Source organism: Lipotes vexillifer, unplaced genomic scaffold (assembly GCF_000442215.2).
Source record: "Lipotes vexillifer unplaced genomic scaffold, Lipotes_vexillifer_v1.1 scaffold325, whole genome shotgun sequence".
NCBI classification, from domain to species: domain Eukaryota; kingdom Metazoa; phylum Chordata; class Mammalia; order Artiodactyla; family Lipotidae; genus Lipotes; species Lipotes vexillifer.
The window spans coordinates 2,759,531-2,785,295 of record NW_006799313.1 but is presented as its reverse complement, the minus strand read 5'-3'; the positions used below and the strand labels follow the sequence as shown (position 1 = coordinate 2,785,295).

The 25,765-nt window shown below is 35.7% G+C and overlaps 1 protein-coding gene across 7 annotated transcripts in view; it reads right to left on the bottom strand.

The window, feature by feature from the left end:
* HELLS (helicase, lymphoid specific) overlaps positions 1-25,765 on the bottom strand; it is a 39,753-nt gene that overhangs the window by 11,056 nt on the left and 2,932 nt on the right. For 2 of the 7 annotated variants that reach the window (XM_007471588.1, XM_007471589.1), the window contains exons 3-13: positions 22,614-22,736; positions 19,403-19,459; positions 16,907-16,943; positions 16,758-16,822; positions 13,896-13,937; positions 11,264-11,488; positions 10,702-10,884; positions 9,955-10,098; positions 6,283-6,479; positions 3,216-3,312; positions 1,535-1,696 (exon numbers count right to left, since the gene is read on the bottom strand). In XM_007471588.1, coding sequence (XP_007471650.1) covers positions 1,535-1,696; positions 3,216-3,312; positions 6,283-6,479; positions 9,955-10,098; positions 10,702-10,884; positions 11,264-11,488; positions 13,896-13,937; positions 16,758-16,822; positions 16,907-16,943; positions 19,403-19,459; positions 22,614-22,736 — 1,332 coding nt within the window. The remainder of the gene's footprint in view (positions 1-1,534; positions 1,697-3,215; positions 3,313-6,282; positions 6,480-9,954; positions 10,099-10,701; positions 10,885-11,263; positions 11,489-13,895; positions 13,938-16,757; positions 16,823-16,906; positions 16,944-19,402; positions 19,460-22,613; positions 22,737-25,765) is intronic. The other 5 variants (XM_007471590.1, XM_007471594.1, XM_007471593.1 and 2 more) reach the window with 5 other exon arrangements.

Below are 25,765 nucleotides of genomic sequence, written 5' to 3'. Positions count from 1 at the left end.
GGGGGAGGGTAAGCTGGGACGAAGTGAGAGAGTAGCATTGACATATATACACTACCAAATGTAGTGGCAAGCAGCTGCATAGCACAGGGAGATCAGCTTGGTGCTTTGTGACCACCTAAAGGGGTGGGATAGGGAGGGTGGGAGGGAGACGCAGGAGGGAGGGGATATGCGGATATAGGTATACATATAGCTGATTCACTTTGTTATACAGCAGAAACTAACACACCATTGTAAAGCAATTATACTCCAAGAAAGATGTTAAAAAAATGTTAAAAAAAAAAGTTATACTCTTAAATTCTATACACACACACACACACAAAGTAGGGTATAACATTTTTATGTACAAAATGTTTTAACATATAAAGAAAAAAATAATTTTGTCTGTCATCATCAAGTTTAATAATTTCCAAAGGGACAAAACCAAGGATCCATAAACTATAGCCAAATGTAAATTTTATCCTGGGAAATTTAATTGTTTTAACACTGATGACAATGTCTGGAATCAGAGTTAATGCATTCACATCAGTGGAAAAAATTAAGGATGGATAAAACTTCTGAACTTATATAAAGGAATTTAATAGCTTTGGGCTGAAATGAAGCTCCACATATCTGCACTACAGAGGTTATTTCTTTGGATTGGTATAATACTGCAATGAAATTTCTCCCAATAGGCAACTACTTTAATTTTCTAACAGTTAAAAAGCCAGAGATTCCCTTTAATTAAAATGAAAATGGGGGCTTCCCTGGTGGTAGAGTGGTTGAGAGTCCGCCTGCCGAGGCAGGGGACACGGGTTCGTGCCTCGGTCGGGGAAAGATCTCACATGCCGCGGAGCGGCTGGGCTCGTGAGCCATGGCCGCTGAGCCTGCGCGTCCGGAGCTTGTGCTCCGCAACGGGAGAGGCCACAACAGCAGAGGCCCGCGTACCGGAAAACAAACAAAAAAAAGAAAATGGGATAACAGTCTAATGGTTTTACAAAAACAGAAATGCGTAATCATAAATACTTTGAAAAGAAATACACAGGTCCATGGCAAACAGTCAAAAATCTGGACATCTGAACAAAATTTAAGGGTTTTCTAATCTTCAGTTATAAGATAATCACATTCCAATTCAATTTCTTGTAATATGGTGGGTAACTAAAAAAGATATTTCTTTCAAATAGAGGATTTTATTAAATTTTTTGGCTACCAACAACCTCCTGTAAAGGGATTGTATATTTGGGGTGACTGGTCTAGTTGGCAAGCCCTTAGTATATTGTGTGCTTGTTCAAATGTATTTCCAAGTCCATCCCCAGACATTATTTCAGATGACTCTAAAGCAATCAATGCAGGAACCATCACTTGAATTTTAGTAGGACCACAGAATTACTAGGAGACAATTTTTGCTATTGGCCTTATGCCTTATACTCCAGTTAGAAATTCACCGTCAACAAGTCATGAAAACAGGTGATGAGCCTTATATAAGACTGAAATCAACCATGAAATTTTCTATGCCAACTGTCATTTACAGGTAGGTTATTTCAAATCCACACTCTACCTCACTGGATCCAAACATGTTTGCAATTGTACGGTTCACAATGGCTGTGTAAAAGATCTCTTGTTTCTTTGAAAGTGGTGCATAAACAACTACTTCTCGTTTAGGAGGAACTTCAAGGGCAACATCAGATTTTAGTCTTCTCAATAAGAAAGGTGTTAAAATCTAAAATTTAAACATGAATAAACATATATAAATATTAAACATTTTTGTATTTTCGAGGAATACTCTCCCAAAATACCCTTTTACCCCTTCTTCCTCTTTTCTTCCTATATAAAACTATCACACCTCAAAAGGTGATATAAAATATTTCCTTGAAATTTTCCAGACCAAAAACCACCACATGACAAACTCATAGTGTTTATCTGTAACATTTCACAACTTATTAATTTTTCAAAAATTCTAGTACAACTTGAATATTTTTAAAAGCTGAAATAAGGTGATATCTGTACTTCTTAGGGATAAAGTTATAGCCCACAGTTTTTAAAAGTGAGGTTTCGAATTAGTAGAAAACCAAAAAATCAACTGATCCAGAAAAGTAGGCATGAAAAGTTTCCTTCTGTAAGTTCTAAAACTTCAGACTTAAAAACTACTCTCCTTCACCAGCTGTGATGACAAGAGATCTCCACATTTATAAAACAACAGAGAAGCAATAGGTAATTATATCATTATTAAACTGCTTAGGTTTTTAAAAGAAAATCAACTTAAAAAAATCATTTTATATCCTTTATAGCCTTACCTTAAAATTAGTAATTAATTTACATATAGATTAGGGCTCTGTACTTGAATACCTCAAAGGTATAGAGCCAAGCATAGAGAGACTTTAATTTTCTAGAGAAAGAGAGAACATTACCAGTAGTTTAAGAAAAAAGTATCTGTAGACAGCAGCCCAGACACAAATATACCTACAGGCAAGTATCAGAAAAAATGTGCAAATGATTTGGGGAAGTATGATTTGGAGTATTATTTTTACTTTGATTTACGTACTGTCTCACTTCAAAGTCAAAAAAACTTTTTCAGAAAGATTTTGAATAAAATTGTCAAAGCACAATTGAGAAGCTTTTCAGGCCCACATATGAAAACTAGGAGACCTTTGAAAGATTATGTTTGCTTAAAAATAGATAGGATAGGGCTTCCCTGGTGGCGCAGTGGTTGAGAGTCTGCCTGCCGATGCAGGCGACACGGGTTCATGCCCCGGTCTGGGAAGATCCCACATGCTGCGGAGCGGCTGGGACCGTGAGCCATGGCCGCTGAGCCTGCGCGTCCGGAGCCTGTGCTCCGCAACGGGAGAGGCCACAAAAATGAGAGGACCACGTACAGAAAAAAAAAAAAAGATAGATGGAGTTTGTACAAAACAGTAGAATGGATCATACAAGTAAGTAAATTATGCAACTATTATTGGCAAACATTGGATAAAAATTTTCATTTTTGGCTGACAAACATGTCAGTAACCATTAGGGGTAAAAAATGAGTATACATGAAAAGGACAAAATTTTAAAAAGCACTTTACTTCTGCTGTAACACCATGAGACCTCTAGGGGAGGGAAAAGGGCAGGAGAGTAAGTTAAATTTGGGGGTGGGGGCTCACTTTTCAAATTCTACCACAATGGGTTGAACAGGTAATTTCTAGGGTTCCTTTTTCATTCTATGAGTCTAGTAAGCAGAATAAGAAAAAAGTCAAAACCTGGTGCAGCATATGCAATACATTCTGTTCTCTTTCTTTAGCAATAATATCTTCAGCGGTTTCAGAAAGACTAGTGATATCAAACCAAGATTCAAAGCTGTAAAATAAAAAAATTATTACAAGTTAACCTAACACATAAATCAGTTATATTAACATGATATATGTTTTGCATTTTCAACTTTGTATTAATCTGTGTATTATGAAGCAGATATTTTCTTAAGGGGAACATTTTTTCTGATTTATAAATATATTATCTTTTTTTTTTTACATCTTTATCAGAGTATAATTGCTTTACAATGGTGTGTTAGCGTCTGCTTTATAACAAAGTGAATCAACTATACATATACATATATCCCCATATCCCCTCCCCTCTTGCGTCTCCCTCCCACCCTCCCTATCCCACCCCTCTAGGTGGTCACAAAGCACTGAGCTGATCTTCCTGTGCTATGCGGATGCTTCCCACTAGCTAGCTGTTTTACGTTTGGTAATGTATATATGTCCATGCCACTCTCTCACTTTGTCCCAGCTTACCCTTCCCACTCCCCATGCCCTCAAGCCCATTCTCTACATCTGCATCTTTATTCCTGTCCTGCCCCTAGGTTCTTCAGAACCATTTTTTTTTTAGATTCCAATAAATATATTATCTTAACAATAGTATGAACATCAAATAAACATTAAAGTACCCTTTTCGCGGTACGCGGGCCTCTCACTGTTGTGGCCTCTCCCGTTGCGGAGCACAGGCTCCAGATGTGCAGGCTCAGCGGCCATGGCTCACGGTCCTAGCCGCTCTGCGGCATGTGGGATCTTCCCGGACCGGGACACGAACCCGTGTGCCCTGCATCGGCAGGCGGACTCTCAACCACTGCGCCACCAGGGAAGCCCCCATTTTCCCTCTTTTTTAAAGGCAGACTTCATTAGGATACGTCTGGAGTCTTGGAAGCGTGACTATCCCATGTTCTCCTACAAATGGACCTTGAGATGGGTCCTCCTCTATTGGGGAATGTTATCCTGTACGACGAAGCACGTAGCTTCGGGAGGAATGCACACGTCCCATGGGAGGAAGGGGACACTGGCCTAGCCAGTCAGGTCAGCCAGATCAACGCTAGCGATCAGTGGGGTGACAGATGTCACAGCCAGACTGCCCCCACATCCTAAGGCACACATTTTATGAAACATTTTAATAAAGTTAAAGAAATGAAAACTATCTCTGAATATCAAGACCACATGATCTCTCTCTTTAGGTAAAAATGTGACCCACTACAGTGTTTTTAAAATTCAACATATATGTACCCTGATAATGATTCCTATTAATATCCTTAGTTCTTCACAATGTTAAAAAAAAAAACCCTATTAACATGGGCTAATAAAAATAAGCATGTCTACGCTAAGTAATGCTATATTGTCAGTAAATACAATTGGAAAAAATGCCAACAACATTAATGCAGTAGTTACATCAGATATTTCCAAAATTTCATCACCTCAGGCACATTTTATAAATTCAGATTCCCAGCTCCTCCCTCAGTGTTCTAACTCAGTGGAAATGCATAGGACCTGGAAATCTTGCCTTTTAATAAATGTTCCCTAAGACAGCCTGGCCTTGGGCTAATATCTGGTCACCAGAGGTGGAATACATTCTCAAAATAAAACATTAAAAGTTACTCTCCCATATAAAATTAACTTTCTTCCTTCACTGATACCAAAGTAAGTATAAATCAATTATTTTGCCCTCCTGAATTTGATAATTCTATGTTAATTATTTTTAATGTCTGGTAAGATTATTTACTATTCCATTCTGAGTATACTAATGATTTTCTGAAAACTATGTTTATGTTTGCTTTTTATGATATAAGCTAAGATTCAAACAGTTTCTAGAGTAAAAAGCATGAGGGTGAAACTGGAAGACCCTGGTTATATTTTTGACTCTGGCATTAACTAGTTATATTTTTAATAACTTGACACTTGGGTTTTCTTATGTGTGAGACAGGGGATGTATCAACCCCTATCCCTTCAACCTCTCTATCTCTTGTTTGTGAGAAAATAATGAGAAAAATCCACCTGAAAGTGTTTCACAAAGTTAAGACAATAAGGAGCTTTATAAAAATATGTTAAGGCAGGGAATTCCCTGGCAGACCAGCGGTGAAGACATTTGGGGCTTTCACTGCTGTGGGCCCAGGTTCGATCCCTGGTTGCGGAGTTAAGATCCCGCAAGCCGCGCAGTGTGGGCAAAAAAAAAAAAAAAAATTTCTTTTAAGGCAGTATAAAACAGTTCGTCTCTAATTAATCAATGCAATAAAAGCTTTAAAATAATATTTTATTTATCTCCTCTCATAATTTGTGTCAAAAGTAGAACATACTTTTGGGGGAAGGGGAATTGGAGGAAGGTGGTTAAAATGTACAAACTTCCGGGGCTTCCCTGGTGGCGCAGTGGTTGAGAGTCCGCCTGCCGATGCAGGAGACGCGGGTTCGTGCCCCGGTCCAGGAGGATCCCACATGCCGCGGAGCGGCTGGGCCCGTGAGCCATGGCCGCTGGGCCTGCACGTCCGGAGCCTGTGCTCCGCAATGGGAGAGGCCACAACAGTGAGAGTCCCACATACCACAAAAAACAAAACAAAACAAAATGTATAAACTTCCGGTTATAAAGTAAATAAACACTAGGTATGTAATGTATAACATGGTGACTACACTTTAACATGGCTCTATGATATATAGGAAAGTTGTTAAGAGTAGATCCTAAGAGTTCTCATCACAAGGAGAAAAACTTTTTTTCATTTTATCTATTTGAGATGATGGATGTTAACTAAACCTATTGTGGTAATCACTTCACAATACATATAAATCAAACCGTCATACTGTACATCTTAAACTTATACAGTGATATGTCAATCATTTCTCAATAAAACTGGAAAAAATAAAATAAAAAGAGCAGAACATATATACCACAAAGAACTGGCCAAAAGCTATCACTTTAATCCAGCTACCTAGAACATAGAAATTAGTTTTAACTATGAGCACAGATTTTGCGACAGTTAGAAAAACATAGGAAATAATTAAATAACCGCTTACCTACCTTTTCAAGTCATCAAATACATCTGGCAACAAAAAGTTCAGCAATGACCAAAGCTCTGATAAGTTGTTTTGCAAAGGAGTACCAGTCAAAAGAAGCTTGTTATCCGCATTGAATCGTTTTAACTCCCTGATTAGGCGGCACTTCATGTTCTTAATCCTGTGTCCTTCATCTACTATTAAGTATTTCCAGTAGCAATTCTAGAAAAGGAATTCAGGGGAAACTTTTATATGATGATCTCACAATTTCTCCTAAAAGCAATTTTAAAGATAAAACCTCTTTATTAGGAATGAATGTTCAATTTTATCAAATGGTATTTCTATACCTATTAAGATGATCATGTTTTCCTCTGATCTACTAAGAGAATGAATTAATTTCCTAAAACTGATATATACTTGTATTGCTGTAATAGACCTCACTTGGTCCTGAATAAAGTCCACCTGCTGTTACATATTTAAGATTTCTCCGTTCACATTCTTTAGTCAAAGCAGTCTGTACTTTTCCTTTCTAATGCTTTGTCGAGTTTTAATTAGTGTTATCTTGCAGTCCTAAAAAAAGAACTGAAGGACTTTATTAGTTCTATATGCTCTGAAACATTAAATATCGTTAGAATTTTCATTCTTGAAGCCCACATCTGAGATTGACACTTTTTTTTATCTGATGGTATTCTCAACTTCTTACATAGTTATTGGTTTGTTTAGGTTTTTCCTTTCTTCTGGAGCTAATTTTGGTAATGTATATCTTCACAGAAAGCTAACCATTTACTTTCATTAAGTTGTCATGAAAATTGTTTTAATTTCTCCTCTTTAGTATCTGTGCTCTTTTGTCTTGATTAAGCAAACTTAAAGTTCCTCTGTTTTACTGTGTAAAAATACAGAAATATGCAATATTTCTGGGAAATATAAGTACCAAACTGGCAACTGTAGGTATCCTTGGATAATGGGATTGGCAAATTGGGGCAAGAGTATGAAATGGGACATCTTTTGCATTTTACTTTATACATTCATAGCAAAATGAAAAGAAAATTTTATAATAATATAATGACTTCTTTAATAAAAAACTTGGAACTTTTTTTCTGATAAGGCAAACAAATCAGATAGCCTGAATAATCTCTCACTATATCTACCTTAAAAAAATGAAACAAAATATACAACATCCTTCATAAATAAGCAACAAAGAAAACCCAATGCAACAGAAATGATGAGGAATCTGATAAATGAATTAGTAAATGGACTCATTTACTTCTGCTGCCACTCAGGAATAGGAGTCCTGTACCCCCAATGCCATCAACCCCTAAAGCTAGGATCCTTGATATAATAAAAATTCAGTGAAATGGAAAATTACAAAAATTCTAGCCACTGGCAAATGGAATTGACAAGGAAGCTTATTGTTTCAATATGGTCTGGCTATGGTAATCAAAATAATTCGAAGATCTTCATGTTATATTATTTAGTAGAAAACAGGTGTTTCAGTAAGCAACATAAAGTATTACCATATTTATAAATTATACCTATATGCTAACAATAGTATATAACACAGCAGTAGTAATTCTCAGGTAGAATTACAAGTGCTTTCAGGTCTTTCTGTACACTACTTTTTCCTACATGCAATATGTATTACTTTTACTGTGAAGACATAACTGCAAACCACATTGCAAAGTTCTACCAGCACACAAGTAAAATCTTACATACAGTTGAATCTTGAGCAACACAAGTTTGAAATGCACGGGTCCACTCATATGCAGATTTTTTTCAATAGTATATACCACGTATAGTACTACATGATTCATGAGTGGTTGAATCCATATCCTGAACTGCGGATATGGAGGGCCCACTATAAAATATATGCAAACTTTCTACTGCACATAGGGTTGGCACCCCTAACCCCCATGTTGTTCAAGGGTCAACTGTACTGGTCAGAGTAAAACAAAGCAGTAAAGAACTGTATGTGAAATACGTGGAGCAGTGAGGAAGACGTTCAAAACACCAAAAAATGGGGCTTCCCTGGTGGCGCAGTGGTTGAGTCCGCCTGCCGATGCAGGGGACACGGGTTCGTGCCCCGGTCCGGGAAGATCCCACATGCCGCAGAGCGGCTGGGCCCGTGAGCCATGACCGCTGAGCCTGCATGTCTGGAGCCTGTGCTCCGCAACGGGAGAGGCCACAACGGGCTTCCCTGGTGGCGCAGTGGTTGAGAGTCCGCCTGCCGATGCAGGGGACACGGGTTCGTGCCCCGGTCCGGGAAGATCCCACATGCCGCAGAGCGGCTGGGCCCGTGAGCCATGACCGCTGAGCCTGCATGTCTGGAGCCTGTGCTCCGCAACGGGAGAGGCCACAACAGTGAAAGGCCCGCGTACCGAAGAAAAAAAAAACACCAAAAACTGAACTGAGAGGGCTTCCCTGGTGGCGCAGTGCTTGAGAGTCCGCCTGCCGATGCAGGAGACGCGGGTTCGTGCCCCGTTTCGGGAAGATCCCACATGCCGCGGAGCGGCTGGGCCCGTGAGCCATGGCCGCTGAGCCTGCGCGTCCGGAGCCTGTGCTCCGCAAATGCGAGAGGCCACAACAGTGAGAGGCCCGCATAACGCAAGGAAAAAAAAAAAACTGAACTGAGAGAGGCAATGAGAAGTCCATTTTCCAACTGCATTACAATAACTTGGGCACTAATAAATAAGTAGCTGCAACACAAAGAAAAACAGATATGGGAATGTTATGCCATAGTAGGTCCATAATAGTAAAAAATAACTTGTCTTCATATATTCCACTATTTAATTAAAGTTAAATGGATAAGTTCTACATACTTAAAGCACTTGTCAGAGACATCTGTAATACATTCACAGATTAGGTCTATGTCTGGCTGATTTTAAAATGGTGTTGTGGAGGGAATTCCCTGGTGGTACAGTGGTTAGGACTCTGCGCTTCCACTGCAGGGGGCATGGGTTCGCTCCCTGGCCGGGAAACCAAGATCCTGCATGCTGTGCGGTGCAGCCAAAAATTAAAATTAAATTAAATTAAAAAAATAAAACAAGGAAAAAAATTTTAATTTTAAAATTAAAAAATAAATGAATAAATAAAATGGTGTCGTGGCTATAGATTAAAGTACCAAAGGCTTTAATTTTCTTGTTAGAGACTACAACCTTCATCTCAATCGTTCTTTTTTTTAAAAATTTATTTATTTTATTTACTTTGGCTGCATTAGGTCTTCATTGCTGAGCGTGGGCTTTCTCTAGCTGTGGCAAGCGGGGGCTACTCTTCGTTGTGGTGCATGTGCTTCTCACTGCGGTGGCTTCTCTTGTTGCAGAGCACAGCTTTAGGCACGCGGGCTTCAGTACTTGTGGCGTACAGGTTCAGTAGTTGTCGCTTGCGGGCCCTAAAGTGCAGGCTCAGTAGTTGTGGTGCACGGGCTTAGTTGCTGTGCGTCATGTGGGATCTTCCCGGACCAGAGCTCGAACCCGTGTCCCCTGCACTGACAGGCAGATTCTTAACCACTGCGCCACCAGGGAAGCCCATCAATCTTTCTGTTAATATAAACCTCCAGGTTCTAAAGGAATATGCACAATGCAATCTATTACTTCCATCAGCAAAAATAAATAAACAAATGCTACTGGATGGTGACAAAGTGTTATAAGTTAAGAAAAATGTGATTTATGGATTACAAAGAATCCAATAAGACCACTCATACCTGTAATGCATTTCGGTCTCTCATGGCTATCTCAAATGAAGTGATCACCACAGGGTGAATCTGCAATGTCCCTTTCCGTTTGTGAATATGCTTTACCAATTTTCGACGTTCTTGCTGGGTCCCATGATATAACATAGTAGGAATCTAAAAGATTTTATATTGATTTATAACAAACTTTAGAACAAAATGTAAAGAACAACAATTTGTAAAATATAAAGTTAATCATTTCTGAAAGAAAAAATATAGTTTAACTTAACTTTAGTTCTATTATTTCTATAACAAAATGAGTCAATCAATTCTAATAAATTATTGGGCTACTATGGGAGGATAAAAAAGTCATAAAACCAAACTGAGTGTAAGATGAGAGAGATGGCGAAGTTATTTTTGGAATATATACTTCTCATAAGGCAATGATGTGGCTAAAATGCATAGGTATGGAAGGAAAACACCATAATAAGAATGAACAGAATTAAAAATAAATTCTACCCAGGTCTATCTCAGGTGAGTCAAATTATTCAAGGCACTAAAAACCATCCAGGGATATTTTAGGCAAGATGTCTGAGATTACTATGGGAACTTAGTTTATTCTATATAAACTTAGAGAAGGTATTGCTGAGATTGAAAGATAAGTCAAATAAGATATAGTGCTACACAGAAACCAACATAATTTTAGTAAGAGCTTAATTCAGGCAACAAAACAATAAAACATTTGTAATAATATATTTAACAAAAGGAAACATGTCTTACTTCTGGTGTAAATCTCTGGAATTCAGCCATCCAGTTAGGAAGTGTAGACAAAGGGCCACAGACGAGAAAAGGTCCAGGTACTCCTCTCTGAATCATCAATGCAATTGTAGCAATGCATTGAACTGTCTTTCCCAATCCCATTTCATCTGCTAAAATGCCATTAATTCCATTTTCCCAAAGCATCTGGACAAAAATAATATACACTGTATTTAAATGCTGACATAAACACCTATTGAATCAGCAGTAAGTTTATTTCTTCTTTTAACCCAAAGATGATAATTATGATGAGACTGACATATTTACACTGTAAGTTATAATAACACTTGTGGGAACTCAGTTATCAAAGCCATAAAAATGTTGGTAGCCTTGAATAAGATAATTTTTCACTTTCAAAAATTTACTCTGGGTAAATAAGTTAGAAAGTAAGTATTTACACAGAAGTGTTTGTTTTATATATAATAGTGAAACACAGAAGGAACAACTCAAGTTGTGTTACATCATATTAATAGGTTATCATATAGAAATGAACCAATATCTTGTATTAAAATTGAGGATTCATTACCCTAAGCCATTCCATGCCTTCCACTTGGTACCATCGCATCACTCCTCCTGTGAAGTGTTTTGGTTGCTGAAAGGGTACTGGCTGTCCATTGCATTTCCGAACTGGGTCAAAAAAGAATTTAGTATTTTGCCTAACCGTTTGAGATAATCTATCTTTAATTTTACTATTTGAATCTTTATTTTTCTGAAGATCTTCTACACAGAGATTAGAAGAGGAGCTTTCATCCTGTAAAGAAAGAAGTTTAATTAGAAGTTTAATACATAATAATGCTGCTATCCTCCATTAATCAGAAAATGTAACTGCTAATCAAAATTTGCCCAGTCGTATAATCATTGGGTATGAAAAAATAAAGCTACATGTTTAATAAAACCCTCTAGACGGTTACTTCCATTCCCCCACAAATTCAAAGCCACTGAAAAAAAAAAAACACTTCTGAAAATAACCCTTACGTATAACAGGCATATACTTCTGAAATGACCTTTACAATTAAACATCCCTTCCAAACCTCTAAAATGTGCTACCCAAGAATTTATTAAACTATTTTCTTAATAATTTCCTTCATCCATAGGAAGGATAACAGATGTCTGTTAAAAAAATTATTTTCAAGGAACATAAAAATATTTACTTTCATCTAAGTAATTACTTTCACTACAGGCAAAGGGACAAAGTAAATACACTTTAAAAACACTGTATCAAACTTAAGAATGTCAATTTATCTGTTTGTGACACAGCACCAACTTATGACCAATGGTAGATTTTTATTGGTTAGCTATGTCCACAACTCCATTCTAAGAAAATGAAAACAAGGATTAAGTCAATTCAAAGGGAAGTCTTACAAATGGTAAGTCTTATAAATGATGCCACAACTGGATATTCAACTGGAAAAATAGGAAACTTGAGTTTAACCACTCCATACATAAAATCTGTGATGAAATGATATACCTAAACATCAAACCCAGAACCATAAAGCTTTTATAAGAAAACAGAATAACTTGATAATTCTGTGATAGACAAACACTTCTTATACAAGACAAAAAAGCACTAACCACCAAAAGAGAAAAGGTAATGATTTGGGCTATTACAAAATTTTAAAATTTCTGCTTATTAAAAGATATCATTAAGAAAATGAGTAGGCGAGACACAAACTTAAAGAAAATACAGTCTATATACGTGACAACAATGAGACTATAGAACTCATATATCAACAAAATGACAAATAACCCAGTAACTGGGCAAAAGATATGAACAGAAACTTTACAAAAGAAAACATATAAACAGCCATTATAAACATGAAAATAAACTCTACATTAGTAATTAAGAAAATGCAAAATAAAACTACATGAGATTCATTTCACATTCAGTAGAACGGCTAAAATCAAAAAGATTAACATGAAATGCTGGCAATAGAGTAAAATGGTGTGTTCACTTTGGAAAAAGATCTGTACTTTCTTATAAAGTTGAATTACATTTACCATATGACCCAGCAATTCCATTCCTAGGTATATACAGAAAAAATATCAAAACATGTCCACACAAAGATCTTTACACAACTTATCATAGCAGCCTCATTCAGAATAGTCACAAAGTGGAAACAATCCAAATGCTCATGAAGAAAATGGATTAAGACATTATAATATTCAATGGAATACTACTCAGCAATAAAAAGAAACCAACTAGTAACAAACTCAACAACATCAATGATTATCATCCACGCTGATGAAAAGTAGCAGGAAATAAAAGAATACATATTTCTATTTCGTTTGTATGAAAACTAGATTGTGATAGAAGTTTTTTAAAAAATTGGGCAAAACTACTATGATAGAAGTCAAGAGGCAGTTGCCTTTAGGTTTGGGGTGGGGAAATGACTGGAAAGGGATACAAGGGATCCTTCTACCATAATGAAAAGGTTCTAAATCTTGATTTGGATAATAGTTACACAGATGTATACGTTTGTCGGAATTCTTCTGAATGAACACAAGATCAATGTTTATTTATTGTATATTATAAAATGTCAATTCCATAGTAAATTGTGGTAGAAGATTAGACTGGGCTTTATCTTTAAAAATGCAACTAAATATTTATTAAAAATATGCTTACTTAATCTTATTTACATTAAATATAGTTGGGTTATAACTGCATCATAAACAAATCCTTATACTGAACAAAGAATAAATCTTGTAATTATAGGGGTTTGGATAGTAAATACTCCGGTAACAAGGAACCTCTCTACATAAAATGAGGGGTTAGGGGTGGGAGTAAAATCAAGCCTTCCCAAACAGAACCAAAGAAAATCTTGAAGGCCAGAAATAAGATTAAAGTATCCCTCAGGGTTTCCACAAGCTATGGAATATATACATGTGGAATGTATATATCCATATGGTTACAGTTATTTGCATCATTGCTAGACTCCCAAAGACCCATAAATTAATATTTACACACTAAGGAACATGCAATAGACGACCTAAACTTGATATATAAGAAGCATGTTAGGATAAAAAAAGCCAAATGGTTATTTTTTTTAAAAAAAGCTAAGAAATAGGATAACTAGTGAGAAGAAATGTACACTGGTGATTAAGAGATCAGGGAAGCAAATATGACTCCTAAATTTAATATCTACTATAAAATCTCTTACCTCATTCTCCTTTTTACTTTTCTTAGCCACAGACAAAATTTGCTAAAACATTGAGAAAACAAAAACAAAATAACAATGAATGTGGTTAATTCATTTAACAAACATTTATTCTTGTTCTGATTTTATGCCAGGAAATGGGGATAAGCCTTGAAGGTAATTAAAATACAGGTGGACCTCAGACAAAATTAAGCCCACAGAATCTTTTTTTTTTTTTTTTAAACAGTTCAGGTCTTTTATTTTCTTTACACCATCATGCATGAATTCATAGGGAATGAAGCCGATAGCATCTTATAAAATTCTGAATTCGTTAGCAGCACTTAAGAATTGGGATATTTACTCCTAAATCTTCCAGCTTTATTTTTTTTAGTTAAAGCTTATCTGAATAGACTAAGTCCAAATTCACGAAGTCCTCTAGTACAGAGGCTGGCAAACTACAGACCGTGGACCAACTCCAGCTGGCAACCTGTTTTTATAAATGTCTAAATAAAGTTTAATTAGAACAAAATCAGGCTCACTGGTTTACAATCTGTCTATGACTGCTTTCTGGATACAATGGCAAAGTTCAGGGTTGATTAGTTACCCACAAAACTACTGAAAGCCAAAAATGTTTACCATCTGGCCCTTTACAAAAAAAGTTCTCCAAACCCTGCTCTAGGTTACTACCATTATTCAAGTATTCACTCCCAAATGTATTACAGTCCCAACTCCAGCCCATTTTAGGCCTCTCTCTGGATGAGAGGCCTGAGTTTGCAATCCTGAGCAAGAGGCAAAGACAAATACATTAAAAATACAGAATAAAAGTGTTCTGATTTTGAATTACCTACTAGATGCTAAAGGTAAGGAGACACTGTCCCTGGTGACTTAGGAGAGTATTATATCACATTATCTGAAAAAGTTGTCATCAAGGCATAATCATTAAAGACAGAATTAGGCTGTATTTCAAGCAGAAAGAATAGCATGTGCAGAGGACCAAGGGAATAAAATAGTATGATACATTCAAGAAATTTTAAGCATATCTCAAATTTGAGATACACAGGAAAATGACAGGACATGTAAGTGAATGACACCACATACATACATACATGTGTATATGTAAAGTATTATGTAAGTATAGATATTCATATTCTAAGGCCAAAGAGATTTTATATAGAGAACAGATAGAAGAGCTGTCTTTTAAAATGGCTAGATAAGCTGAACCTTTTTGGAGAACAATTTGTCAATGACTCAAAACGATACCAACTACTAAGTATTCTTTTTAGAAATTAAACCTCCTAAACTCCTGACACTGCTTACCTCTATAGCTTCATCCTTCACCACTTGTTTATTTACAAACTGGAGCCAAATATAATTTCCTTTTAAGTTTTTTTAACTTTCCAGGAACTTCCTGCCTCTGGACATTGGTCAAAGGTTATTATCTCTTCCTACAACACATCCCCAGTATCTTCCCTATATCTTACTATTTCCCTATTAACCTACCCCCACCTTTAAACGATTTAACTTATCCCTCAAGTCTCAACTTCCTAGATGAAACCTTTATGAACCTCATGCTTGAGTTAAGAGCCCCTCTATCTGCTCAATAGCATTTTCCAATTATCCAATTATATTTGACTACTTCCTTCTAAATTTTCCTCACCGGATATAGGCTGAGGCAAAGACAGTGATTATGTTACCGAGTCTAAGCTCGTACTGCTCACTGCTTGACAGGCCAATAATCAAAAGACACGAGTTGCTGGGGCAAGGAATAACAATTTTATTCGGAAAGCCAGCAAACCGAGAAGATGGTGGGTTCATGCCCCAAAGAACCATCTTGCCTGAGTTAGAATTCAGGCTCCTTTTATACTAAAAGGGGGTGGTGGTGGTGGAGTAAAGTCAAACATTTCCTGGTTCCCATCAGCCTCTGGAGGGGATGTGTTAATTTCTTCCTCCCTACAGTCATTCACAGGTGGGCCTGGTCAGGATGTTTCCTGTGAGCTAAACAAAGGTATTTTAGCTTAATGCTCATTCCTGGGAAGCAGGGTTCCCAGAGATGGGCCATTATGTATAATTTAAGCTTATAGGCAACATCCCTTTAGTGACTAACTTATAATACGAAAGGTTCTTTCCTATTACAATTACCTTTCTTTACTAATTGATCTTATCCACTTGGAACAAAGTTTGTCCATAGCAGATAAGCCACCAACATTTGATGAATTAAAATAACAGCCGTGTGATTAGCTAAACTTCAATAAATCTCATTAATAGTGTTTTCAAACTGCAGGCTGAGTGTGTTCCATAATAAATTGAGTGGGTCTCAACTATTATTTTTAAATGGGAAAAAAGGGAAAATATCAGAGTACATCCCTAGACTGAAGACAAGTATTATGTGAAACTTTATACCTTATGAAGATGTAAAGAGTTAGAATCTCAGGTAAAAGAAAAATGGAGTAGGTAATTAAGGTTAGAATTTTTTTAATATTAAGAATGTGATACATTAAATTATGCTTAAGGAATATTTAGGGTTCGTCATAACTGAGGACACTCTTTAATTAGTTTCTATTTAATGAGGTAATAAGTGAGAAGGTGAAAAAAGAAATGGCTTTAGAAATGAGTTTATGATTTTAGTTCCTTAATGGTTTTCAAACAAAGAACAGAGTTCTTAAGATACAGTTTTGAGGTTCTAAGAAGTTATAATAATTTCTGATTAGGCCAAGCTCATGCTCCTTTAACAAACAGGAAGATGGTACCATCTTCCTCCTTAAAACACTTAACTGGCTGAAAACCCAGGTAAATAACAGTAATCAATACAGCTTTAAGGTGGTTCAAAACCCACAATAGGTTTTATTCAGCATCGAATCTTATGTGTCCTTCCCCCTTTATTTTTACCTCTTTTGACATGACCTCTGAAATACTGTATGATTCATCCTCTCTTCCTCTTTTCTTTCTCATAACTATAAAAAAAAATTTTATTTTTTATAGTAATTAAAACAAAAATACAAACACATAGTCTTCAAAACTGGAACAAGGAAATTTACCTGCATTCTCCTCACTTGCATCAATGGAATTTTTACCCTACAAAACAAGGATTTAGAGTATTATTTTCCTAAAGACTTCTACGGTATTACACGTTAAAAGGCACTGATTAGGTTAGCTTTCCTTGCAGTTGAACCACATCCACAACTCTTCACTATTATGCTTACCAAAAGGTAATCTTTTTCTGTATTTCCCTACTATAACTTGTTCGTAACCATATCCCTCTACTTTTTCCCAAAGACTCTACTTTCCTCAGTTTTCTTCCATGTAAGAGACATTTCAAAACTAAACAAAGAAGGCATTTTTATTTTGAAATTACCATGTACATCTTCTCTAACTGTATATTTATGCTGAAGATACTCATTGGGTATGGTATGGAAAGAGTACTCATTTTCAGTATAATTTATAAGTTAAATACAACTGACAGTAGAAATAAAAGAGAAAACCAACTGAAAAATTACTAGTGAAAGGAGATAAGGGAAAGGAAGAAGTGTTCAAAAACAAAGTTTCAGAATGAGAGCTGGCAAAGAATAGGTAGACAACATGTATGAAAAATAAAAATGACAAAGAAATAAGGTAAATATAAAAATGAAGTTAAAAATTTAAAGGATTAAAAAAGAAAATACCAAAAGAGACTACTGAAATGGAATAGGCAGAATTTCATGGTTGACACCTTTAGCATAAAGGGAAAAAAACCCAAAACCTGGTATAAAAAGTTAGCTTGGTGAAAGTGAAGGCTGATTGAAATCGGCAGTTTGGAGAGTACGGAGTAAATGATTAAGCCAGTAAAATTATAAGTACATTCTTCAAAAACCCAAAATAAGCTCCTGGAATTTGCAACTGAGTCAAACATCAGTTTTCCACAATCGCTTTTGTTGCAGAGTTATCAGCTATGTACTTTAACATCACCAATAACCACACTAAGGATCAAGTAACTGGACTTAAAGATACCCTACCTATTTTTCCAATCGGCATTTTGATATATTCTAACAAAGGCAGTTTGGTATAGAAATTAAGTGTGGAATCCGAAATTAATCCTAGGTTCAAATCCTGGCATTACTATTTATTAGATATGTGACCTTCAAAGTTAGTCAATTCTCATTCACAATAGTTGTGTTCTATAAAGTCGCTGTGAATACTGAACTAGTGAACACTGAATCAGTGCATCTAGAAGAAATACAAGTTTAGGTTCCTGCAAGCCTCTGGTCACATCTTCATCAACTGATCAACGCATAACCCTATTTTATGTATGTTGCTGTTTAAACACAGCTCATTTAAAACATATGCTGATCAACACTGAACTCAAAGCCAACAGCATTGTAACTCACATCTGAAGGAAGCTTATCTAACACACATATTTTCTCCATAAGGAACATCACAGCCTTCTTGCAATAGAAACACTAGACAGCACTTCAGCACAATGTGGCTGACAGTCTTTTAAATAGCAAAACCACCAAAACCACAAAAATGCAAAAATCATGGCATTAAATAGACCAAAAAAAGGACACTTGTTTACACTGTGACAACTTAAATAAGGCAGATAGCTTTGTTTGACCTCAGCTGGGAATGTGCATGTTGGGAGACTCTTATTAATTTTTTGCCATTCTGCATATGCACATGTCTGAATGACCACAAAAACACAGGTGACAAATTTTAGCAAATAGGCTAAGTGGCAAGTATGGGATCTATAAATAATGAGGATGAACTGTGCTTTATCTCCTTGCATCAGCTTCTTTATACATAAAATGTAGATAACAACAGTATCTCTACCTAACAGAGCTGCTTTGAGAGTTAAGTAAAAACATGTAAAGCTTAGAACAATAGCCGGCACATAGTAAGTACTCAATAAATGTTACCTTTATTATTTCTTTTCACTAACACAAGTGTTGTTTGTACAATCCCTATCAATATGGCATTAAACAGCCTCATGTTAAAACACAGTCCCCAAAAAGATCACATCTAAAATTCAGGCTATCCCTAAATGAATGCTCTATCTGAAATGCTATTACCATATATGTCATATGTTCCAATTTTGGTTCCACTGCTACAGCTATGTACAAGATACAAATTTAGATTATTCTTATGGCTCCAAGTTGACATGATGAGGTTAGAGGCATGAAGAAGAGTAAGCATTACATGCTCCAAAAGAGCTGGCCACTTATAAAATGCCTTGAGGTATAAAATATTTGCAGATTTTTCCCCAGATAAGAAAGTGAAATTTTGCTATTATGAAATATAGTCCACAGAATAAGAAACTAAAAAGGTCATAGTTTAGCTCTCCTCCCAATATCTAAAATACTGAGACAAAAAAACCCCTAAATAAATAAATAAATAAAATACCGAGAAACAGATTTTACATATTTCTATGCAACCAACAAAGATAGGTTATCAGATAAAGATTAAAATTAAACAGATGATCAGTAGTCAAAAGAATACAAGAGAATGTCTTCAATATCTAAGGTAACATATACAAAATATTCTAGCTTACTATTTATTACCTTAGTAACTTTTAAAGATTCCTTTTTTCTCTCCAATTTCTCTTTCTTCTTCTGTTCCTGTAAGATAATTTTTTCTTAGTGTCAAAAGTGGAAAATGCAAAGTATGAAACACACATCTCAAATAACTTAAGTTCGCAATGAAGAAACTGTATACAAAAATTAAAAAACAAGAACTTGCGCTTCAAGCCTTTATGGAGTAACAGAGAACAGATTTACCCTCCTGCCTTAAGCAACTAAAATCTAGACAAAATATATCAGTGGTTTTCAGCAACACGCAGCAAAGAACAGTGAACACTGTCACGAACCACGTGAACCTTCTGACTGCCCAGCTTACTGCCTGGAGGCAACTTCCAAGTGCAAATAATGGAGGGAGAACCCAAATAGAGCTCAACAGTCTCCCTGAGTTGAAAAGACAGAGTGCAAAACTCAGAGGAGCTAGCAAACCAAGGTCAAGTACCAGAGAGGAGACAGTTGCGTACAAAAGAGGCTCTGAAGATCTGTAGTGGCATCCTCAGGCTGAGTACGGATCAGTGTGTGAGTGTAAGAAAATGAAGGCCAGGAAAAGAGCAACTAGAAAGCAGGTAGAACAATCCCTGTGCTCACAAGGGCTCAGGAACAGTTCACATTCCCGTCAGCCAAAGCTGAAAGGTCTCTTAATGTATGGGGCTTCAAGAACATTCAGAAGAGGGACCAAGTTATTCTTGGACTAAAAAAGCTGTTCCATAAGCCCCCTAACAAAGCTTTAAAAGCAGGACAGAAAACGATTCAAACCATTTCTAAGAGGTGTTTAAAAAAGAGTATTTACCTTACAGTGAGTCATTAAGCTTGGTATTTGTTTTTCTGTTTCATTTTACCAAACGAAGGGTTAAAAGGAAAAAGAATTTAGCAAATGTAGCGAAATCTTGATTGATAACTGTTAAATGTGAATGATGGGGACAAAAGGATTTATTGTAGTATTGACACTTGCCCAAGTTTTTAAATCTTCATACTTCTAGTGGACTATAAATAAATTATACAGTGTCTTAGATGATAAATGCAATGCGAAGAAAAGAACAAGGTAAAGGGGATCAGGAGTGTGAGGATGGAGGTGCCAGGTAACTTTATTTAAGGTTGTTAGGGCAGGTCTCATTGAGAAAACACGTAAGCCAAAGCTTGAAGATGATGATGAAGTAAGCCAGGCAGATATCTATTGAGAAGAGGGTTCCAAGTAGAAAACAGCCAGTGCAAAGGCCTAAAGGCCGGAAACACACCTAGAACAAGGTCTGAAAGGTACGGAGGTTGAGGGAGGTAACCAGACTGCTTATAGTCTTGTAGGCAATCATAAGGACTTTGGCTTTGTTAGAAACAATGTAAGCTAGAAAGCAGTGAAACATCATTAAAATACTGCAAGCGGGTGGGGGGAAGCACTAAAGAAAAATAAATTCTTCACCCAGTAGAAAATCTTTCAAAAATAAAGGTAAATGAAGACTTTTTCAGATATAAAAGCTAAAAGAACCTAGCACCAACAGAAAATGCAAACAAATCTATAATAACAGAAAGCAGGTCAGTGGCTATCTGGTGATGAAGACAGGAAGTGAGGGATGGGAGAAAATTAAATAAAAGGGGCAGAATTCAGCCATAAAAAAAAGAATGTGATCTTGCTATTTGCGACAATATGGATGGACCTTGAGGGCATTATGCTAAGTGAAATAAGAGAGAAAAACAAATACTATATGATTTCACTTACATGTGGAATCTTAAAAAAAAAAGGCTCACAGATTCAGAGAACAGACCAGTGGTTGGGGGGTGGGGGGGGGGGGAGGTCAAAAGGTATAAATTTCCAGTTATAAAATAAACAAGTCATGGATGGGGATGTACTATACAGGATGGTGACCATAGTTAATAATACTTATTGCATATTTGAAAATTGTTAAGAGAGTAAATCTTAAAAGTTCCCATCACAAGGGAAAAAATTTTTTTTAACTGTGTACAGTGACAATGTTAACTAGACTTACTGTGATCATTTTGCAATATATACAAATATTGAATCATTACACTACACCTGAAACTAATATAATGTTACATGTCAATTGTATCTCATTAAAAATGGGGGGACAGGAAGAATTTTTTGGAATTAATGGTTATGTTCATTACCTTGGTTGTGGTGGCTTCATGGGTATACATTTTTAAAATGTACAGTTTTGTGTATATCAGTTATATTTCAATAAAGCAATTTTTAGAAAAGGGGACTGAGCAACATAAAATTCACAATTTCTGGCATCCAAAAAATATCACTGGACAGGATAAAAATCAGTTAACAGGTGAATAAAAAAATAAATGTTGGAGTAAAGCAATTTATATTGAGGAAACTCCAACAGCTCAGGGATTGGCAGCAGCACAGTGAGGATGAAGCTGGAACTAAAAACAGGAGTTTTGGTCTAAAGTCTGCTTAGAAGCAGTTACTCTTGAATGAAACACATCTTGAATGACAAAAGCAAACTACAGAAGAACTACATATAGTATGATACCATTCTTATAAGGCTCAAAATAAGCAAGACCAAAAATATACACTGTTTATGGATATATACATATGTGATATATGTTAAACTATTTTTTTAAGCAGAGAAATGATAAATACAAAATTCATGATGGTAACCGTTACCGCTGGGTTAGGATGGTAAACGAGGCAAGGAGATGGGAAAGAGAAGCAGAAATGTAGGTGCAAAAATATTTAGAATGTCCTAGTTCTTAATTCTTGTTCATTTAATTAATACAGTATTCATAATTTTTTTAAAATGTTGGTATATTCATGGAATGCTTCCTACAATGCTTCCTACAACTACAATGGAATGCTTCTTAGGAATAAAAATGATCTACTAAATTAATACACGTAAGTGAATCTTAAAAATATGCTGAGCTAAAGAAGCGAGACACCAAAAGAGTGCTTATCATATGATTCCATTTATATAATATTCTAGAAAAAACAATACTAATTTATAGTGGCAGAAAACAGAAACCAGTGGTTGTCCGGGGCCAGAAGCACAGACCACTGAGAGAAGAAAACTTCTTGGGATAATGGAAATGTTCTTTATCTTGACTGTGCCGGTGGTTACACAGGTCAAAACTCATCTAACTCTTAAAATGTGTGCAATTTATTGTATGTAATTTATATCTCAATAAAGCTTATTTTAAAAATTTAAGCTATTAACTATAATCAATCACATATACATACCTCTAACTGCTGCTGTTCCATTTTAGTCAATAAAAATTTGGAGTAAATATTGCTTTTTTCAAGCAAATGCTGAAGTCTACGATATCGAATGTCCATGGACTCTCTATCCCAAGACATGCGAGCCTATCCAAAGAGAAAGTTTCCATAATTATTAACGGTTTCCTGACATACACTGATTTTTTTTTGCATAAGGTGTAACAAAGATGACTAAACAACTGTTCTTTAGGTTTAATATATTTCCTGTAATTCATGAAAAATATTTTTATAATATTAAATTCACTTACTAAAAATGGTTATCTTCCAAACAAAAACCTAGAATAGCTAAAAAAAATATGATTCTGGGGTTCAACAGGCAATCTGGCAAAGTATAGCTTGACTACCAAAATACTGAAATTTCAGACACTGAATATATGGTTATTGGCATCTACAGAATTGAAGGTCCGTTTTCAAAATATTTGAAATTAAAGTGAGAAAACAAATATTTAATTCAAGTTGAATTTAAGTTTTTACAAAACCAAATGATTTCAGAAAAGAAAAATTTTATACACCAGTTTAATTTGAAGGAGCACTGGAATTAAAAGATAGTTTCATTGGCTAGGAATCAGAACATCTAGTTTTAGAATTTAAAAACTATATTGTCAAAATATTTAAACGTGCTAAATCTACTGTTTATTTCTTACAGGCTTCTTTCCTCCTCAGTATTGTGTTGCCCAAGCTTTGCCCCTACCTTTTAGCTTTCTACTCTCATACTCTTACCTTTATCTTTCACCTCTGTACGCCTTCCATTTACAAACCTCTGCTTTCCATATTACTTTTACACACCATTTATTTATTGATTTGTAAGAGTATACAACAGTCTAGTGGCTGAGGAGGAACCCTCTCAATTCACAATAAAAGTTAAACATTTTAAGAGAGCAATAACAGAGGGCACGAGAGAAAACAAAAGCAACAAATAAATAGTATAGTTCAATGGTCCACAAACATTTTCTGTAAAAGGGCAAAGGGCAAATATTTAAATATTTCAGCATGATATGGTTTGTATTGCAAATACTCAAATCTGCCTTTGAGCAGTTATAGACAACATGTAAACAAAAGTTGTGTTCCACTAAAACAGACATAAGGCCAAATCCAGTTCATAATTTGCCAAACAAATACTGTAATCTGAACTCAAAAGAAAAGCATTAAGTGGGCTGAAGTCAAGTGAGAGTTGAATATATGCAAATCTTACTAACCAGCAATTCCACTCCTGTGTGTGTGTGTGTGTGTGTGTGTGTGTGTGTGTGTGAGGTAAATTTAATTCAGTGTTAAGGCTTGACCTTATAAATCAGACACCAGTATATATTAGATTTCCCAGATGTTATGTCATCTAACTTTTCTTTCAAAATAAATTTATTTTCTATTACAAAAGCAGTGACAATAAGATACCTAAGAAAAAATTTAATGAAATACATGCGCATTACAAGAAAATAAAAATTATTTTAAAAATCATCCATAGTCTTACCCGTGCAGATAATCTGTTGATGTCTCATAAAACTCTATTTTCAGTTCTTTTAGGACAGCCTTTCTTTTACTATTACCAACGTACTACTATGATTACAATAGTCAGTCACTGAATGAAATGGATATTATAAATGAGATGAAATTACTTAAAACTTTATAAAAATGAATTCTTAAATTTAACTTTATTTTAGTTAAAATACTTTGTGCTTAATTTATCTGCTGCCTTAAGTCCTGTTCAGAATAAATTAGCATACATCTTTAAAGTAATTAAAGCTTTAAGGTGCCATCATGGAACAACAATTTATAATATAATTAGAATATGCCAATGGTTCACCTTTAAACCCAGTCTTCTGTATTTCAAAATAATTCTGTAGTAAACCTTCTCATCTATCATTACTCTTTCTTGAATTAATTTTGTTATTTGTTAATATTAAAGTAAATTGTAGCTTCATCTGTGGGAAGTATTCAATACTGAGTGCCTGGCGGGAAGCATCTCTTGATGAGAGTGAGAGTATGCCAGTGGCCACCAAGAGCATAAATTCCCCACTGTCTACCCCATTACCTCTCCCAAACCCCAGTTTTATTTATTTATTTTGTGGAGGGAGTTCTATTTCAGGTTACACAATATGAACTGTTTTCCTTTTTTACCTTTCCAAGAACCCTCACAACTCTTACCATTTCCCTTCCCCCACGTACACAGAAGTTAAAGCTACTCTCAAGTATTCTAGACTAACAATGACTTCTTTCAAAAGGAAATGCAGGTGAAAAGTCAAAGAAAATAACTGTAGCAAATGAATGTCAAAATCATTCTCCAGGATCTTCACAAACCTTCAAATCTCCTAAAGCAAAGTAAATGCTTCTCATTAAGAACTTAAGCTAGCTCTTCCTCTCTTAAGTACTTCTAAATATATGCCCATAAATACTGAATTCTCCCAAAAGAAAAGGAATCATTACTTTTGTGTACTGAATTTTTTGGCTCCAAAGGCATGTATGTAAGAGAGACTTATTCTTAGAATTTTCTCTACAGTCACTGAGGGAATAATTTGTAAGTGTCAAGGGCAAAAAGTAATCAAATTCTTTCAATACCTGTACAGAAAAAGACACATAATAACAATGAACCACAATCCTACTAGGTTTTTAGCAAATTACACCCTTGCACTAACAGGACTGAAAAGAGCTTTATTCATGGAAGTACTGAAAAATGGATTAAAAATTGCTATTTTAAGTTCTATGATGCATAACTGCGAAAGAAAAGCTAGTTGTACCATACCTATCCCTCAAGAGCAACAATTCCAAAAAACTTTAGGATTGCAAAATGTTCAAGAGCTTAAAAATTTCACTGAAAGTAGAAGTTATTTTGACCCCTAGTTTACTCAGCAAATACTTATGGTACTATAAATTTTGACGGACCTTTTAAATTTATTTATTAAAAAAATTTTTTTTGGCCACACCACACCGCACCGCTTGTGGGATCTTAGTTCCCCGACCAGGGAAAGAACCTGGGCCCACAGCAGTGAAAGCCTGGAGTCCTAACCATTGGACCGCCAGGGAATTCCCTGATAGACTTTTTTTTTTTTTTTTTAAATCTTTATTGGGGTATAATTGCTTTACAATGGTGTGTTAGTTTCTGCTTTATAACAGAGTGAATCAGT